Source organism: Lytechinus pictus, unplaced genomic scaffold, assembly GCF_037042905.1.
Source record: "Lytechinus pictus isolate F3 Inbred unplaced genomic scaffold, Lp3.0 scaffold_20, whole genome shotgun sequence".
Taxonomy (NCBI): Eukaryota; Metazoa; Echinodermata; class Echinoidea; order Temnopleuroida; family Toxopneustidae; genus Lytechinus; species Lytechinus pictus.
The window spans coordinates 13,129,226-13,148,981 of NW_026974141.1; the positions used below are offsets into that span (position 1 = coordinate 13,129,226).

General features: G+C 36.4%; 1 protein-coding gene across 2 annotated transcripts in view; it reads left to right on the top strand.

Moving 5' to 3' along the window:
* Window positions 1–930: 930 nt before the first annotated feature.
* The window catches only part of LOC135157787 (ADP-ribosylation factor GTPase-activating protein 2-like), a 31,972-nt gene continuing 13,146 nt past the window's right edge, over window positions 931–19,756 (top strand). Inside the window, exons 1-10 of one of the 2 annotated variants that reach the window (XM_064114675.1) lie at window positions 931–1,021; window positions 1,208–1,336; window positions 4,312–4,430; window positions 5,820–5,892; window positions 6,671–6,802; window positions 12,443–12,620; window positions 13,845–13,969; window positions 14,431–14,591; window positions 16,197–16,325; window positions 17,144–17,296. In XM_064114675.1, coding sequence (XP_063970745.1) covers window positions 1,265–1,336; window positions 4,312–4,430; window positions 5,820–5,892; window positions 6,671–6,802; window positions 12,443–12,620; window positions 13,845–13,969; window positions 14,431–14,591; window positions 16,197–16,325; window positions 17,144–17,296 — 1,142 coding nt within the window. In that variant the 5' untranslated portion in view covers window positions 931–1,021; window positions 1,208–1,264. Of the gene's footprint in view, window positions 1,022–1,207; window positions 1,337–4,311; window positions 4,431–5,819; window positions 5,893–6,670; window positions 6,803–12,442; window positions 12,621–13,844; window positions 13,970–14,430; window positions 14,592–16,196; window positions 16,326–17,143; window positions 17,297–19,756 lie in introns of those variants that run through there. The other variant, XR_010296756.1, reaches the window with a different exon arrangement.

Below are 19,756 nucleotides of genomic sequence, written 5' to 3' on the forward strand. Positions count from 1 at the left end.
AGATGTCAGTTTATTTTTTACATCCGATTTTGATGAAATTTTTAGCATTATGCTTGTTTAATTGTAGTAATTCAAATCAACATTTTTCTGGGGTGGACTTGACCTTGAAATAAAAATAAACTGTGAAAAAAGGTTGACCGCGCAGAACAGTTTTGAAAATGGGAGGGGGGGGGGGGGCCGCGACCTCAGTATCAGATGGTATACTTTTTATGTTTTGTAAATGTCGGGGGGGGGGGGGGTGGCAGAAGCCCCCAGCCCTAGCTGTTCTACAATCCCTGTGATTCTTCTTCTTCTTCTTATTCTTCCTCCGCTTTTTTCGGAGATCAGCACCAAGATGCAGTAAGGCGTAATCCATTCGTCCATCCAGTACATTGCATTTGGAGGTTAATTTACATAATCAATTCATTGAGGACAGGAAAGGGCATGAGGGCATGAGGGCATATAAGAATTCCTAAAAATCATTCATTTTATTATATATAGAATCATAGTATGCTGTATACTCAAATCCCCAATTCCCCGAAGTTTAGTGTAGGCCTAATTTCCACAAATTGTCATTTTTTTCATTAACAAACTTTGGACAATAATAATCACAAGCAACGGCTGCAGAATTAGGCCCAATGAGGCAATGACCACAAATCATTGAATCAGATCATTTTGCCTCCGACGAAGATTCTGCTAGGATCGAAAGCTTAGGCCCCTTTTGACTTTCTCTTTTAAAAGATATATATAGACTATTATAGAGACAAAATGAAAAAAATGCGGCAAATGATTTTATACACTTCTTTTGAACTTTATTATTTTGTTTTCGTTAGATTTTCTGGAATTTTCAAATTCCTCCTCGACTAAACAGAATTTAACCCCGCCTACCCCTCTACCAAATCACATCTATCTCCTTAATTGCCCCTATATACTAAAATTGAGTACAGTATTTGGAAATGATCTATATTTATTACCCCGGAACCGGAAAATCAAAACATAAGACTCATCAACCTTTTTGGAATAGTCGACTTTACGACGAGGGGTATTCTAAAACATTTAAATTATATAGATCATATTCATTTCGATATAGAGACCATTATTTCAAAAATTCATTGTCGAATTCAAGAAAAATAAAATAAACTGTCATATTTTTTTAATAAGTGGAATAAGTCCGTGGTTATTTGAAATATTAACCATACATTTTTCCTTTATTGTTAATTAAATTGAGGAATCCATTCTACGTCATCATTATATTACGACGACTGCTGAAAAATACTACGGAGAAATGGAAGGTGGTCCCACAAAATCCGATATTCAGATGATTTTCAAGCGTCTACGTTCGATTACAACGAATAAAGTAAGTATTTGTGATGTTTCGAGACGATATGATTTAGTTTCTATGATTTCTCTGTTGCACATTTAATGAATTTACAATCAGAAAACGTAGCATATTTTCTCGTTCATGTTGTGTTGTGTGCGTCCCATTGACATTGCATTCTGCAGTCTGATGACATGACAGACTGAGCTGAGATGATATTGAGAGGGGGAGAGAGAGAGAGCATAAATGTGCCGGTGGAAAACGAGAAGATTTTGGGTAGATTCTAGGCCTTAAACGTTAAAAAACTGTTGACATAACTCAGCTCATCGTGAATATATATTACATCTAGAGATCTGACTTAATCGCCTTCAGCTTGACTTTGGACAAATTCAATGAAATTGTTGTGTGTTTTGGGAGTGACTTGATTTGTAAAATACTAAAAGTGCTTGTAAATGTCAGTTTGACAAGTTCAGCTTTTTGCACCTTGGCTTCATCAGCCTCGGCCTCGGGAAGTGTGCCGCGCTGCGCTGTGAGGAGAGTAATGCACCTAAAGTTAGACGCATCCCTCGACCCCTGGGAATGCTGCATCACTTGTCAAATGTGAGTCGGCAAGACAGAGTTCCATATGCCATGTATGCACCCCCACTAAAACTGAAAATAAAAACATGGAGAAGGTTCAGAATAATATATCTAGCCCTAATAGTAATATAGAACATATATGATGGGGGAGTGGAAATACACACCAAAATATGGCTTTATTCCGTCAAATTTCGAGCAGGATCTAGTATGTGTAATTGTCCATAGACATCGGTTTATTTAGTCAGTAAAGGGTCTGTGAGTCGTAGACTAGGCGAATTATCAGCTGATAATCGTTAGTATAGCGGGAAGAGGTCTTGACTGATAAAACAAGGTGAGTTCGAGTCCCAACTAAGGTAAGCAAGAGTGAAAAAATGATAGAAAAATCTGAAGTGAACGAACTGGAAGTCTCAACAATCTTTTGTTATATTTGGTGGGGGTCGCATATATGGAACTCTTTCCTGTGAGTCAGATTTTATTGTACCATGACGCACATGTGTGTCTTAACAATCATGCACCTTTAGTTTACTTACATGTATAATGACCCTGCCAAGGAATAAAAAGTTACACACCACAAAAGCCACCAGTTCAAGAGTTTGACGAACCATGACCATCTCCCTAACGCACCTTCGTCAGAGTAAAACGTCAGAGTCGGAAGAGTAATGTCTCGCTCTCGTGCGTGCAAGTGATCACCCAGTAAAAAATGTGAGCTTTGAGAAGGAACAATGCATAGAGGCCATGGCTAGACACATCGCATGAGAAACTTGTTTCATCCATTTGGGCCAAAACATGTATAAAATACAAGAAAATGTGTAGATCTAGTAAATTCCGATACACGCCGAAAGGAGATCTATGAAAAGCTGAAGTGCATTAAGATCTAAGGAGTTTGCATACTGTTTAAATAACTGTTTTGTGAAAAATAAGCGAAACTTTAAAATGTCATAACTTTCTTATTTTACATCCGAATTTTGATGAAATTTTCAGCATTTTTCTAGTTTGATTTTTCTTTGTTTATTCAAATAAACATTTTCCTGGGGAGGACTTGACCTTTAAAGGCCTGGTGACGTGATTTATATGGCGTATCCTGCGGAAATATACCCGTTTGTATCACTGAAGCATCATGACGCACCCATGTAAAATGACTGACATTGATGCACCCCAATCCTCAAACTGTGACAGACCAAATGTTTCCATGAAGGGTACCCTGTATCACTAATTTGTTGGTAAATGACCCGACCATGTCGCACCGTTCCCGTGGCTCGAGGGGTGCGTCTTACAATTGATAGGTGCATAATTACTAGTAACTAATAGTCAATAGCATAAAAGATTAAGTTACTTTCCTGATGCCTACGACCTGGCATTTTTTTTTGTATCAATGGCACATCACAAAATATTGCTACATCACGTATGCAATTTAGTACAAGATCTGGAGCACAATTTCCCGCAGGTGGTAAAATGAAACTTGTTTGAAAATAAATGTTTTGACAAAATGATGATTGAAATCTGGCTTTCCTTTGTAAAATGCTAGACCAAATTTTTTAAATAGATTTTTTGATGGTCCGTCGCCATTTTGGCTTGAAACTCTAAATCTACATGATCTAATGGAAACTGATTGCGCGATCGTTAGGTGGATCGCCAACCAGATGAAATGAAATCTATGCAGTGTTTCAATTGTCAATTTAGATTTCTTAAGCCTACACATGCACAATAGAAACACCAAAATGTAGTTACATGCATTTAATTGCATTGTTTGTTTTTTTATTTGAAAAATATTAGATGTATATTTTTAATTGAGAACTCAAATTTTGGCACCCTTCATCCTCAATTCTAATTTTCTTTTATTCATGGCACCAATTTCTGTGTCACTGCCATTGGCAAGTGCGCTTCTGTGTCACAATGAATGCCAAAATTTTGGTTCAGTCACTTCAGTTTCACAGTGAGTGCCAAATTTATGTTGGAGTAATTGTTTAGGTATAAGCCAACTATCAGATATTTCTTTAATACATTTGACTGTATCTCAATTATTTTATAGGGACGGTGATTTTACGTTAAAAAATGGTCTGTTCCGTTTCCGAAAACGTGTAATTCATTTCAAACTCGATCTAGATTGGAAATTCTATTTTGTCATGGAAAATTCATATGCCAAAACATGAATTCTATATAACAAAGGTAAATTCTATGAATTGTGACACAAAAGGTAAAGAACCCAAATGGATTCCTACTTTGATTTACAAGTACACATGTAGGCCTAAATGCAAAATCACTGTCCCTAATTATTAATCTCATTTGTGATAACGATTTCAAAATGAGATAATCAAATAAACCAACCATCCAAGTGTCTTTATTTAAAAAATGTGTCACAGGATTCTGAAAGAATGAAATACATGTAAGTGTTACGACTGTCATTTATCAATAACTTTATTGTTTTTTTGTTGCAGACATGCTTTGACTGCAGTTGTAAAAACCCAACCTGGGCTAGTGTCACATATGGTGTATTCCTCTGTATAGATTGTTCAGCCACCCACAGATCACTCGGTGTTCATTTAACATTTATCAGGTAATGTATGTGTACGCAATTAATTTCCTGGGGGCCGTTTCATTAAGCTGTTCGTATTAAGAACAACTTTAAGAACGACTGGTGATCCTTTCTTACGCGCTAAACCATCGCCAATGAATGTACCATTTACCACAAGAAAGGATCACCAGTCGTTCTTAAAGTCACTCTTAACTTACGAACAGCTTTAGAAACACCCGCCTGGTATGGTATCTCAATTTGCTCCACAGTTTTCTACAACTGCAGCAATTTTTTTTACATGTAGGACAGAACAGAACATAGTTGATTTTCATAACCAAAAATGCTAATCAAATTTAAGGAGTAAGAATATTCCCTGATGTGAGAGCTACTTGTAAATTGACACATTTTTTGTGTGTTGCCTTTAAATTTTTTTTTTTACATAGGACTGTGACAGAATATGGTTGATTTTTGTTCTCATAACCAGAAATATTAATCAAATTTAAGGAGTGACATTGTTCCCTGATGTGAGAGCTACATGTACTTGTATGAGCAAATTGACACAAATTTATTTTGTATTGCATTTTTTTTACATAGGACTTTACGGAATGAAGTTGAAAGATTTTCTTTCAAAACCAGAAGTGCTAATCAAATTTGAGGAGTAACATTGTTTGTTCTTTGATGTGAAAGTACTTGTATGAATTTTTTTAAACATAATTGAAAATTTTCTCTCATAACCAGAAATGCTAATGCTCCTGATGTGAGAGCTACTTATATGAGTAAATTGACACAATTAAAAAAAAAATAGTTGTATTAATTGCTAGTAGTATTGTAAGACTTGTAACATTTGTAAATAATTGGTATAATGATTTCTATTTCTATTAGGATGTCAAAAAATAATTTTTGTTTGCTCTTTTGGTTTAATTAGCACAGTGATTCATAATACTACATGTACAGTGTATACTTGTTTGCGTGCTACTTTGTTTGCTATTTGGGTTTATTTTTGCTCCCATTATACTGTATGATGGTTTGTGGTTTACTGGTGAAATATCATGGTAGCTGTGATATGTGTAAAATGATTTTTTCTGACTGTGATAGCCTAAAAAATTATTTTCTATGAATATACATTTTCTTACCAATGTGATTAGAATACATACATACATGTATGAATGCCCCTACATGAAAATGTAAACCTTATTTTATTTCTGTTTGTGTTATGATTAAGTTTTTATGGGGTGGGGGGCTGCCAATGTTTATCCCATACATGTACATGTACATGTATGTGATGACAGTGAATAGCTTTTGTCTACATTTTTAACAACTCATCTTTAGTACATGAATCTGTTTAAATGTAATGTCACACAAAGAACGAATGTCCTGTTACTGCTAAAATAATCCCCCAAAATGTTTGTTTTGCTTTCATTTTTGCTGTAGATCAACTCAATTAGATACGTCATGGACATGGCCTCAGTTACGTGCAATGCAAGTTGGAGGCAATGCAAATGCAGTAAGTTATTCTATTCAACCTAGGCTTCGATTTGCTGTCAACCATAGGTTTATCAATGTGTTTTTATTTGTATCATTATGTGTTTTTTGGGGGTGCTTTCAGTTGTGTTTTCTATACATGAAAAATGGAAAGTAGAAGATAATTTTAATCGCATTGATTTATATAAGCCTTGTTAAATCATTGATTTTCATCAGAGGATCCAGTGTTTCAAAGATGTTTAGAATAAACTCATGTTTGTGTTCAAATGATTCTTTGTTGTAAAAATAAAAATATTTATGCAAAAATGAAACATAAATAAATGCATGGTAGCTAGAAATGCTTGAATGTATAAAAATATCATTCATCATTCTCTGACGCCATTATAGATTGGACACGCATTGCATACACTCCAAGTTGACTTATACGTCATGACCATATGTCAAACTGCGCAGTTCATTGGCATGAGGGAGTCTCGGCACCGATCGACTGATTAAAAATCTCTCTCTATGGGTACCCCATAGTAGCTGTGTATATTTGAGTTTGATATTGATTTGATATTTATTTAGGACTCTAGTATGGAATAATCACTGGGTCTGGATGATTGACAGATTGTTAATTTAGGTTTATATATATAGCTCTACATTTACATAATGCATGATTCATGACACATACATGTTATTCTACTTTTGGTTGAAGCTTGAATTCATCTGGTATGAATATTCATCTCTATGTGTATCAATAATTTATGCATACACTGTATATTCATGACACTTGCATTCTCTATTCTCTGTTTTCATAGGTCGCTTACTTCAGACAGCATGGAGCTTCGACCAATGACGCTCAAGCTAAGTACAATAGCAGAGCAGCCACGCTCTACAAGTCAAAGATCAAGGAACTCGTAGCAGCCGCCATTAGAAAATATGGCAAAGAGGTAAGTTTCGAAATGGCATGAAGCATGCAAAGTAGGAAAAAAAATTATCTTGCATGTTGTAGCACCATTATGGGGAATCCCATACTATTTGTCATTCATATTCATACTTTAAATATTAATGTGTGAGATTTTATCCATTGGTTTTATTTATGGGTTTGTTTGGGGAAGGCACTGTACACTGTTTAAGATGTCCACTAATCGGGAAAGCTATGCTTCTGCCTTATGTCTGCATGCACACATTATGACCCTGTTCTCATTATATTACCTAAAACTATATAGTTTCTTGGAAACTGGTTCAGGAAACCAGTTTGGAAGATCGCTTTGCTAGCATTCTCATTTAATCACCCGAAAGTGGTCACTTCACTTCATTCAAAGCGGTCTTGCTGCTACGGGAACACTCTTGGTGTGGTGACTTGTTTCATGCAATATTTGAAACTGCAGCATAGATATTCTGCACACAGTGTGTTGAGTAGCACGCTCAAAATGTGCGAAGATTGCTTCCTGGAGAACGGTTGTGTCCTCATGTACGCTACAACCAGTTTTAGCAAGGCAAAGCGATCTTGAAAACTGCATCGCAAGGTGGTTTTCCAAACAGGTTTGGATGATCGCTTCCAAGATCGCTTTGAGCGTTCTCATTACGCGTTAAACCAGTTTCCACTAAACTAGTTTTCACTAAACTAGTTCCTAGTGAACTAGTTTTAGGAAGTTAATGAGAATGGGGTTTATAATACAGTCACATCAATGAAACCGACTCCAAATCAATCAACGATATGCCATTTAGAAATAATGCAGTAGCTTTGATCGGTATGGAATTGGTATCATTGGTGTGAATGTAGTATTACTCTCCGTGTTATTGAAAGATAACTTGTCATGGTTTATTTATAATTATATATGTAGATCTGCCTGTGCGGGGGGTATGAATAGGTCCTTGAGTGCACCGGTTCCATGACATTTGCTCCGGTGACAATAGCTTCACTCTAAATTCCACACACTAATCGAATGACCAGCTTCAACCCTTGGTTTAACACTATACCCAACCCTAAATCTGCTACGCTCTAAATTCCACACATTAATGGAATGACCAACTTCAACCCTGGGTTTAACACTATACCCTACCCTAAACCTAACATAAAACCCTATTGCAACCCTAACCCTACATCTTAGACAAAATTAAACCCGGAGCAATTGTCGTATGAGCAGATGTCGTGTCACCAGTGCACCTACTATGTTGGGAGCTGGTGTTCTTGAAACTGCCTTCTGCCTTGAACTTTGATATGGAGTGGATTATTATTTGCTGAAATCTGATATCATGAAAAGCACTGGAAGTGTATATGCAATATCTTCAGGGCTAAGCCAATTATACTTCCCAACAGGGAATAATTTGCTTTGCAAAATAGCATTTTTGGTCATAAGAGAAAAGCTCTCAACTTAGGAATGTACAGTCCTATGTAAAAATATGCTATACAAAAGACTTGATGCATAGCAGTCTTTTTAAAATGTGGAGCAAATTGTGATGCGATACCAGGAAAATCATTCCCTGCCCAACGACATATATTCCCTTCCTGTGCCTTCTTCAGGGGTTTTCTTATTAGGGGAAGTGAAGTACATTATACAGTGTTCTGGCTAGAGACCTTGTAGTGGTGGTTGCAATTCCATGGGCATGGCAATATATTTTTTTAGGTTGAGTTTAAGTGAATGAACATCATGTAATAGCTATCTGAAATATGGAAATCTTTAAAAATTAGAAGAAAAAAAATTAACAAATGTAAAGAGAATGCTTGTAAATTATGCAAGTAAAACAAGGAAGGATGGAACAGTAAAGACAGAAATTAACGCAAGTACAATTTGTTGTCTTCCCGCAGAAAGGCCGTTAACGTATTTTGGCGCCAAAAAATCTTCTTTTTTTTTAATTGCTGAAATGGAAAAAGCATGTCATGAACTTTCTTCTGGTACCATTCTCGAACCTAAATGCGACGTCATTATGACTTAATAAGCAAGAACATTCCCACGTGCTTTTAATAGACGCGTCCTTAGTCTGGGATCAAGACGCTTCCCGTTCAACGTGCGTGCGCGCATTGACCGTTTTGCGCTAGCAGCCTTTCTGCGGTCACTGGATCAGCGGATTGCATATTTTTCTTCCCGGAAAAAGGGCGTAAGGTATTCCTTAAGATTAGAATGCATTTTGAGTGTTTTAAATTAAAAAAAAATATCAATGAAGAAAACAACTTGCTTTGTCAGAAAGTATGAGAATTAGGACAGAATATAATACACTAGCTGCTAAAAGCACAAAAAGAAGGTCAAAATATAATTTGCGTTTTCTTGAAAATGTACTTTTCGCCACTAGCGTACCTACGGGGGGGGGGGGGGCAGACTGCCCCCCCTGACGAGTCACAACCAATGCAAGGGACATATCCCTGTCCCCCTGACGAGTTACAACTGACTCCCTGGCTCGCTCCTTTGAACTTGAAGACCTTTTTTTTTTGCTTGTCAAATTTTTTCCTGGTACGAAATCCTTTATTTGTGGTTGAAGACCTGGTTTTTTTTTTTTTTTTTTTGCGGACGAATTTGCCCCCCTGTGAAAAATCCTAGGTACGCCACTGCTTTTCGCGCATGTGCACGTTAACAGCCTATCTGCGGGAAGGCGACAAATTCCTCTATGCAAGGAGTTGTGTTTGAAACTTTTTTTTTCATATGATACATTGATAATACACAAGCATGATAAGAATAACATTAGACAGGAATAAAAGACATAGGCCTGTGATTCGCTCCATCTTTTATTCTGTAGATGGATAGGAGTAAGAAAGAAGATGTATTGAAACGGGTAAGTATATGATGGTATTGGATTGATCCTACTGCTACTATGGTGTTAAGGGGTAGAGCCAAGTAGGACAAGGCAGGGGCCGCGGAAGCGGGGGGGGGGGGGGGCTGGGGGGGCTTCAGACCCCCTACTTTTTTCCAAAACTATGTACAAAAACGTAAAAATAACCATACGATTGTGATTTTTTGCATGGTCAGCCCCCCCACTTTTGGCTCAGCCCCCCCCACTTTGAAAACCGTTCCGCGGCCCCTGCAAGGCTTAAACCAGGTCAAAAGGCTGAGAAATGAAATGTGCTGTGGCTGTATAGTGTAGTTGATGGGAGACTAATCCCTTTCGCAGAGCGAAATAATAGCAGGGCCCGCTGGGAGAACAGTTTTCGGAACTGAAGTGGCTACCCTGGGTAAATATACTGTTAATATTATTATTATTATTAATCCATCTGCGTCTCTGCTTGCACAGTCATCTGCTGACCTTATGGTCGAACTTGCTAAAGTAAAACTAAGCGATGTACTTGCATATGAGCCCTCGTACTAGGTCTAAAGGCAATTTCTGTCATTGAGTTGAGTGCCCATATCATCTCCTGAGTGCTTTTCCAACCTTTGCCACACTTTCCAACAGAACGAATTAAACCTATTGTCTCCTGCAAATGGTAGGTTTTTGTCAAGTAAGATTGAAGTAGGAAAGGGTTTTTCCTCCAAGATTTCCTGAAAGAGGGGAATTGAAAAGAAAGACTATCGTTATCCAGACCTTTAAAAAGTAAAAGAATTTTGGTTTTAGGTAACTAATTACCGGTATTTATATTAAAGCAAGGGCAATTTCTTGATGTTAAATATTATAAACAGAAAGGTATAATAAAACCACCATTCCTAAGGTGTTTCTTTACAAAAGGATCAACTCCATTTGGTTTCTTTTGTAGTTGCTAGTAAATAATTAACTATACAAGCAAAATGGGTCATCTGTAGCTAAGGGTTGGTTGTTGTCTCTACATGTACATGTAAGTCTAAAGCAAAAATAGGAAATTATTTTATTTTGCTTCTAAGTGTAATTGCTTGCAAGCATTATTCTAGCTTTTTTTCTTTTTTTTAAACCAATTTTTAAAAAGCTCTTTCGGTGGTTTTAATTTAAAGTGTGGTTTCCATGGGACTGCAAAAGGTTTTGGAAGGATGTGAATATTAAATAATAGCGAAGTCCATTACTTGCATTGCACGGGGAAAAAGTGTGTCAAAAGTGTGCAAAACATGCTTCTGAACCTGTGCGTAATTTTGCTGCATAAAATACAAATGTTGGTCTTTGCCATATTTTTACAATCGTACCCTTTGCAGAATGTTGGTGAGCCCGCACCGACTTTAATCTTGAACATTCATGGCTAGCTTTCTGTTCCTTTGTTGAGTTGTTGTTGTTGATGTTATGCTGATATTTGCTGCGTTTTTAGGATTCTTTCAAGGCTTTACAACATGTACGGGTTGAATCCAAGGTTCTGTATCATAAAACCTGTAAAAAAGTTTGCTAATAGCCAATCAGATGCTCCGATTTCAGTAGATTTTTAAAGTAATTGTATTGCAAGTTTGCTGAAATGTGACCCTCTGTTGTGTTTTTTTTTTCATGAAGCATTTTATCAGTTGCAAGTTACAAACTACACATTATTTGGGGCTGAAATTATTGCATTTTATTATTTTAGCGTAGAGCAATAGAAACAGTCTATAAAGTATGACTGTCTCTATTAATGGAGACTACATGTACTTATATCCATATACTAAACTGCACTACCAGTACATTTATGCTTTACATGTAGATTGATATTGCAGTCTATATGTAAGAATTAGACGTGGCATTTTTAGTAACTTGGACTTGGCAGTATTGTATTTCAAAACTTGATACACTTGACTTTGCTCTTGATTTTGTTTATGTTAAAGGCATTGGTAGTTAGTGATCAATGCAGCTGTGATTGAATAAACCTTACTGAATGCATCATAGCTGGGTAGACCAGTGAGCTAGAGAATAGATTATAATGATCCATATTTGTTGCTGTTTAATTTCATCTTGCAAAGTGAATGCAGTCATGAGTCATCCATTGGCACATCAATATTAATGTGGAAATTCATTCATTGTTATGTGGGCCAACTAATTGATGGAAGCCTGTTGTGATCATGTTTTATTCGACTTGACACTGTCTATTAGCATTTATCTTTCAGTGTTGCATTTTTTTATTTTGCAGTTTATCTGTCAGAAATGAATAGAGATTAATCATTAAAAGAATGCCAAGAAAATAACAAATTTGCTTGGAAATTGCCATATACATGCATTTCAAGTTTATGATACAGTGTCAATTAAAAAATTTTAGCGATAATTTTCTTCTGTTCTTTTACATTAAATCCTGTTTGACAATTTATGATGTGCTTGAGACATATCCTGTATCTAAATCAAGTCCTTGCAGGTTATCATTACCGTGGGAATCTGATTCACTCAGTAAATTCAGTGCACAACTTATGTACATTCTCCACTCCCTAGGGAGTATTCCAGCCAGCCGCCATGTGAGGCAATCTACGGTGACTTTCATACCCTCCACTCCCCGGGGAAGTATTCCAGCCAGTCACACAAGGCATTCACAATGTTGGGCTAATGCAATGACTTTTACACCCTCCACTCCATGGGGGAGTATTCCAGCCAGTCATGCTGGGCAATCGACAGTGACTTTCACACCCTCCACTCCGTGGGGAAGTATTCCTAGCCAGTTACCATATGAGACACTCGATGCTGGGCAATCTACAGTGACTTTCACATCTTTAATACCATGTTTGCCTTCTTTTGTTCTCACCCAACAGCTTCATCTTGAGGACTTTGTTCAGTCGCCTCAGCAGAAGGAAGTAGATTTCTTTGAGGAGCATGCCGATGAAGCGCCCTCTAACATCACACCCATCCCTGCAGGTACAAGCAATGGCAGGTTATCAAGCAATCCAGAACCGGTCAAAGTTCCTGCACCATCAGCCTCTCCAAAACCAGGTGAGACATCATTGCTTTATTGTCTCGCTCACCGGAGGTGAAGGCGAGACTTACGGATCCAAATGTCGTCCGTCCGTCACAAACCTAATGACACATAACTCCACAACTGTAAGTCGCTTTTCAACCAAACTTGAATGGTAGATGGACTTGGGGGACCTGCATGTTATTGCTGCAGTCGGAGGTCACATGGTAAGGTCAAAGGTCATTTTCAGGTCAACGTTAAAGTTTACATGCAAGACTCTTATGACACCTAACTCCGCAACAGTAAGTCGCTTTTCAACCAAACTCTGATGGTAGATGGACTTGGGGACCTGCATGTTATGCTGCAGTCGGAGGTCACATGGTAAGGTCAAAGGTCATTTCAGGTCAACATTAAAGTTTACGTGCAAGGCTCTTATGACAAGTGTTATTCCATCCCAGTCATTTCACAATGAAGTTTCGATACAATTCTGTTGCGTGCCCTCGCAAATCACGATATTTCTGGTTATTTTTATAAGTGGGCGAGACACAAAATTGCTTTTGCCTTGTTGAATGATTAATGGCTGAATTCTAATCTTATGCCTAAATTAGCATAATTAATATTATATATAATATAGTATAAATTTTAATGAATTTTTAACAATTCAATATACAATTTTGAAGATTGTGTTGGTGAGTGTGGCTAATGCAATTTCAAAATAGCCGTAGTGGGTGTTTTATAAAGCTATTCGTAAGTTCTGACTTGAAGCACAACTGGTGAATCTTTCTTGCGCTAAATGATCCTTATGTGGCTAACTTAGCATGTAAGCGAAAACAAGTTCCAGTCGTGGGTAAAGTCATATGGAACTTTATGAACAGCATTATGAAACACCCACCAGGTTATAATGGGTTAAGGGGAAGTTGTACCTAAAAATGAGTATGTAAAAAAAAAAATCAACATATGATGAATGATTATTTTAAAAAGTAGATGCTGGTGTATTTGTTTTAAAAGGGGCAGTCCTTTACGAAAAGACAATCGGTGTAAAAGCAGAATAATTTAGATTTCAACAAATCAATATACTCTGAACACAGAGAAATTTTATATTTAAAACTATTTGTTATATATATGTATATATATATAGATTCTATTAATTTTTTTCTTACTAAATGCCTTGTGGAGTCGACACCATTAATGTTTTCTTGATGTTTCAATACATCCTTTTATGTTGCAATAAACCCTGTTGCATATCAATGTACCCTTCTCAGCCCCCGAAGAATCAGTAGGTGCACCTAACGTTGAAGCCGCTCTCAGTACGTCGCCCTCTCAGGTCAAAGTAGAACCAAGGAAACCCACTATAGGACAGAGGAAACCTGCAAGCGCAAAGAAAGGGGTAAGATAACGCTAATCTTGATCATCCAGCAATATTCTTAGTATAGCTATAGGCACCATCTCAGGGAGAAATGACTGGCTGTGATTGTTAAAGGCCCCATATTTTAATACAATAATTTTGTTCATCCAGGGAAATCTTGTTATAAAACAAAACTGAATAATCAAACTCAGGTCCATAGAAAACTAGAAAAAAAAACAATTTAGTAGATACTAGTACTTTAACATATATATCTGCACCCACATAAAAAGCAGTGAGATCTTAATTTAAGCAAGAAGATTGAGAAATCCTTTTTACAGTTCCATTTGATTGATTTTAAAATTTAAGAAAATTTGAAAGTTCTGCTCTATAGGGTTTCAATTTTTTATCCAGTTTTGAATTTTAATGTATTTTTTTTCCATAAAATCTGTGAAACGGATAATAGTGTTAAAATATTCCTTCATTGTCAATTTTTTATCCAACAGCTTGGAGTGAGGAAAGGCAAAGGACTTGGAGCTCAGAAGGTCAAAGCAAACTTTGATGATATAGAATCTCAGGCTCAGCAACAGGATAAGATGAGGGAGGAGAACGCTAAGATGGTGGAGCTTCAGAAAGCCAAGACAAAAGAAGAGGAAGAAGCCAGGATGTAAGTCCTGCTCTTAAACTTTGTCTTTCAAAACATTTTGGCCGGAATTTACAAAGGTGGTTTTGAAAACCCACGGTTGAATAAGATGAGGGAGAGTGGACTCATTAATTCAAAACAGTGGACTCATGAATAAATTAGAGTGGATAACCACGGCAACAGGCGTCAATTTGGCGCACTGTGACAAAAGCGTGCATCAGCATTGGACATTTTTTTAATATACGCGGTAAATAGGCGTAATTCATACAGGAAATCTGCATAAACCATGGACTCAACCGTGGCTTTTCAAAACCACCTTTGTGAATTCCGGCCTCGGTATTCCTCAACATTGATATTGTATGAACCCAACTATATTAGAAAAGATGAGATTCATTAGTGATATAAAAACATAAAACTTAAATGATTTTAAAATGTCTTGGGTTGTCCTCGGAGTTTCCATGTAAAGATCCAAATGAAAGGTCATCTGATATTCTTTTAATAATAATAATGATATAATATAGGGTATTTATATTGCGCACATATCCACCTTGTTAGGTGCTCAAGGCGCTCCTATATTACCCGGCTAAGCTAGGCGTTCATAGCGCACACAGCTTTTTATACTTCCTACCGGTACCCATTTACCTCACCTGGGTTGAGTGCAGCACACTGTGGATCAGTTTCTTGCTGAAGGAAATTACGCCATGGCTGGGATTCGAACCCACGACCCTCTGTTTCAAAGTCCGAAGACTAATCCACTGGGCCACAACGCTCCACTCCACTTTTAGCCTTTTCTGGTGACAATTTTCCAAAATCATTTCAACGAACTCCAACTGATGCTCTCTATGCAAATAATACAGCTGACAGTTTCTTGTAGTTCTTCCAGCAATGCAAATTTCTAATGTACGCCACATAAATGAAAATCTCATTGATTCTACATGTGAGCGACATTTTTAACGGTAATCTCACACAAATATATTTTTTAAATCTTTTGGTGGGGGGGGGGGGGATTTAAGTCTTCTCTTAATTAATTTTGCTCAAATGTATGTCATCTACATGTATGTTTGAGGTTTACAGTTTGATATCAGTGTTATCAGGAGGTCATCATTTGTATTTCAATGAAATTAAATGAAATCAACAAAGTTGTTGAATATTCAAAATGTGACCTCTCCTACTTTTGGAACATTCTTAGAATATTAGATATGCGGGCTTTTCTGTCGTGTCAATAGTAAATTGAATATCATTTAATTTGTGTGACTAGCCCTGCATCAGGTCAGTAATTTCAAAAATGTTTACATCAATCTGAATTCCACCTTTTCGTTCCTTCTCTTTTTTTCTTTCCTGTTAATTTACTTCTTTTTTTTCATTTCAAAGGGGATCCACACTTTACAAGCATTGCTTTTAGTGGACCCCCTCATTTCCATTTATGCTCAATTTTATACTGGTTTTTTTTTTTTTACGAGATGTTCATCTGTAAAATTGTATCCGATTTATATTACTTTGTATTATGTTTGAATGGAAATAAAATAAAGAATTGTATTGAATTGAATCAATGAAAGAGCATATCCTTGATAGATGAATTCACCTGTTAATCTCTACTTAAGCCTCTCTTTGTTTTGATTATGTATTCAGGGCATCCATGCGTCTTGCCTACAAAGACATGTCAGTCGAGATGAAGAAACAGGAGGAAAAATTGAAGAAAGAAAATCCAAACAAAGCCAAACAAATGGAACGCCTTGGAATGGGTTATACTGGTAGAGGGTAAGTGTTCTTTGCAATTTACAATTCATTTTTCTGCCTAGCTAAACATCAGTTTGTAGTTGATGTTATGTCATGTATTGTGGGAAAAATGCTGAGGAAATATAAACTGTTTTCTTGTAAGTGTTAGAATTTAATCAGAAATTCCAAGGAAAGATTTGAATATATTGATCATAATTGAGTTTGTATGAAGATTGTAAATGAAGACATTGCAGCTCAATCTACACATATTATTTTTTAATTCATGATGAGTAATACCTTTTTTTTCGATGTGTTGGAAACTCTCATCATTTCCCTTATGTAACACACATTGCTGTTCTTGATTTTTTCTTTCTGTGCATACATTTACATATACCTCTGTTTTATATTTTGTCTGACATACATATCCACATTGTACTGCACTTAACCCAGGTGAGATGAATGGGGTACCTGACAGGAATTTATTCCTTGAAATGCCACCGCGCTGTAAAGCGCTGCGGGGCTAAAGCCAGGGTAATAATATCCAAGTCCTTTGGAAGCGCATAGGGATGTTAAGACATAATGTGATATGCGCTATACAAGAACTGCATTGTTATTATTATAACTTATCGTTATGATATGCTATTGCCATTGCAGCACAATTATTATTATTAGTAGTAGTTCATTTCTTGCTGAAGGAAATTACGCCATGGCTGGGATTCAAACCCACGACCCTCTGTTTCAAAGTCAGAAGACTAATCCACTGGGCCACAACGCTCCACTAGGGGTAATATGTGGGTGGGGATATTCAATCGTAGTAATTATTGATATTCATGGTGTTATATATTTTATTCTGATCGCAGTGGAGTTTCACATTCAGCCATGAACGATATGCAGACCATTGAACAGGTCAACCCGGTCAAATCAGGCGGTGGCAGCAGTCGGTCAAGATCTAGGGATTTCTTTGATGATTTTGACTCTGGCTTTTCACGTAGTTCATCTTCTTCCTCATCGAGGTAAGCCAGGGAATAATTTTACTTTCCAAATTTGATTACCATTTCTTGTTTATTTATTTATTTATTTCATTTTCAGGCAAGAAACATGACAGCAATAGAAACATTACAAAAGAAATGTAAAATTGAGCACCAGCCAATGCCTGGGGATCACCTAAAAGAATTGAAAATTATGTCGAGAGGTTCTCCACATTGGCTGGTCCCTACATGGAATGACACAAAATAGCAACAAATTCAAACATGTAATTACAATACTTCTATATAAATTAACCTTCATCGTAATATAAGGAGAGAAACAAAAAACAAGGTTATAGAATGAATACTTCAAGAAAAATGCAGATTGGGTCAAATCAGGAATGAGTCATTTATCAAATTAGAGACAGAGATGCTAGGTCAATTTATTGAATTTTGAGAGTCTGAAATGAATTGTTGTATATGACATTTGTCACGGTTATGTGCGGGTTTAACAAAAACAAAAAGAGCAAAGTAAGTATATAAACAATAATGATTGTTGTGATAGAAAAGCTTTCATCCATGCTCTGTACAGTCCTATGTAAAAAATTACTACACATTTTGTGGAGCTGTCCTAAAAAAATTGTATAGCAAATTTCGATGCGATACCAGGAAATTACCCCTGATAAGCAAAGATTCAGAAATTTTTAAGCAACTACAGATATTGTGACATTTGCTGATGATGTCACATACCTTTTCTTTTGTATTTTATTATATGATATATCAACTTTTCTAGAATTGATTATAAAAAGTATCTGCCATATTAAAGTTAATTGTGGTATTGAATTTGCCGTTCTCTTTCTATGAGTGCTATGAGTAGCTAGAAGAGCAAGCATTCTGGGGATCCTTTGTCAACATTTAGGCCCATATTATGAAGTCAGGTTTAATTAAAACTCAGGTTAAAATTTGTGGTTTTAGTATTGATAGCCCATTGTTACATAAATCACTAACAGTAGAGATATCATATTTCAGCTCATTTGGCTCTCATATCTTCATAATTGTCTAGGAAGTGTAAAAAGATGATTCTCTTCACCATCGATGGGTCAGGAAAGAGCACAGTAAACATAAGAAACATACAACTTAATAAAAATGTTGACACTTTTGGCTTCCCATAATTTTAGCACAGAGTTAGACCATGGTCTAAGTTAAACCTGACTTCAGAATACGGGCCTTAGCATTCAACAAGTTGTCAGATCTAACAACTTTCCTTGGTTTTAATTGATGGAAAAGCACTCGTAGTATGGTAACTGTAGGATAGAATAGGACTTTTCGGATAAAATGTCTGACAAGTCCTTTCATGAAGCGCTTACCTGTTACAAGTATGTACATTCTACCCCCTATATGGGCAACCTCCCTGAAATGTCTCCGCTGTGTGCTTCATATGATTTTTTTCATAGCTTGACTACTAAATGAAGTGAAGTGAAATTTGAGGAAAATAATGTCGGGGGGTGGGTTGAGTTAGCCAATTAAGACCGTAACGGAGCAAACTTTACAGATGCTACGGGACACCAGATCTGAGCTTCTTCGACTTTATTGAGGTTTGCCAAAACCAACAAAATGAAAGGAGTAACAAAACAACAACCCTGCAATGACAGAAATGAAATAAGATTATCAATAACACCATTTCAAAAACATGTCATTAGCACTTGCATCACACAATGTACATAATAGACTGCAGATATTGAATACATGGCAAAATATTGATATTGAAAGTGGGGTGTATTCATCTCTATCATTTACTGAAATGATAAAATACATGCATTCCTCAAAAACAGCTTGTAAATATTATCGTTGTAGCTATCATCTCAAAACTATTTAGTAGATGTAATAAGCATATTACTCATATTTAGTCAGATGACATAAGAATGCATCATACACTGTATACATCACGATATTCTATTAAAATGAATCATTTATACACAGAAATAGAAGAGTCCATGTAATTAATGCCTACCCAAAGTCAGAGGCTACTGGTGGTTACACACCACCTACATCACCCAGGATACCACAAAGGAGTAGCAGCTTCTACATTATTCGAAATCTCGATGAGGATCAAATGAGTCGGACCAGCTATAATTAAAGAAAGCAACAATCGTAACCATAAGATAATCATAACTCCAACTCATTATAAAATTGCTAAGAATTCCCTGAATTAATAGTTTAAAAAATATTATATTTCTCAAACAGTTCTACTACTTTCAGTGTGGATAATCATTGGTAATGATATACTCACAAATATCTAATGTTTTCTTTTGCACGAATAAATAATCCAATTAGTAAAAACTATGTTCATTAATTCCAAAGTTTTGATCAAGACCCAAGTACTTGATAGAGCAAGTAGCTCTATCGAACGGAGTCAAACTGCATATTTCTGTCTATTGAGCTTAACACAACCATTCTCTATTACAGTTTACTCATCTGATACTGCAATTAAAAGAGTAATTTAAGTCT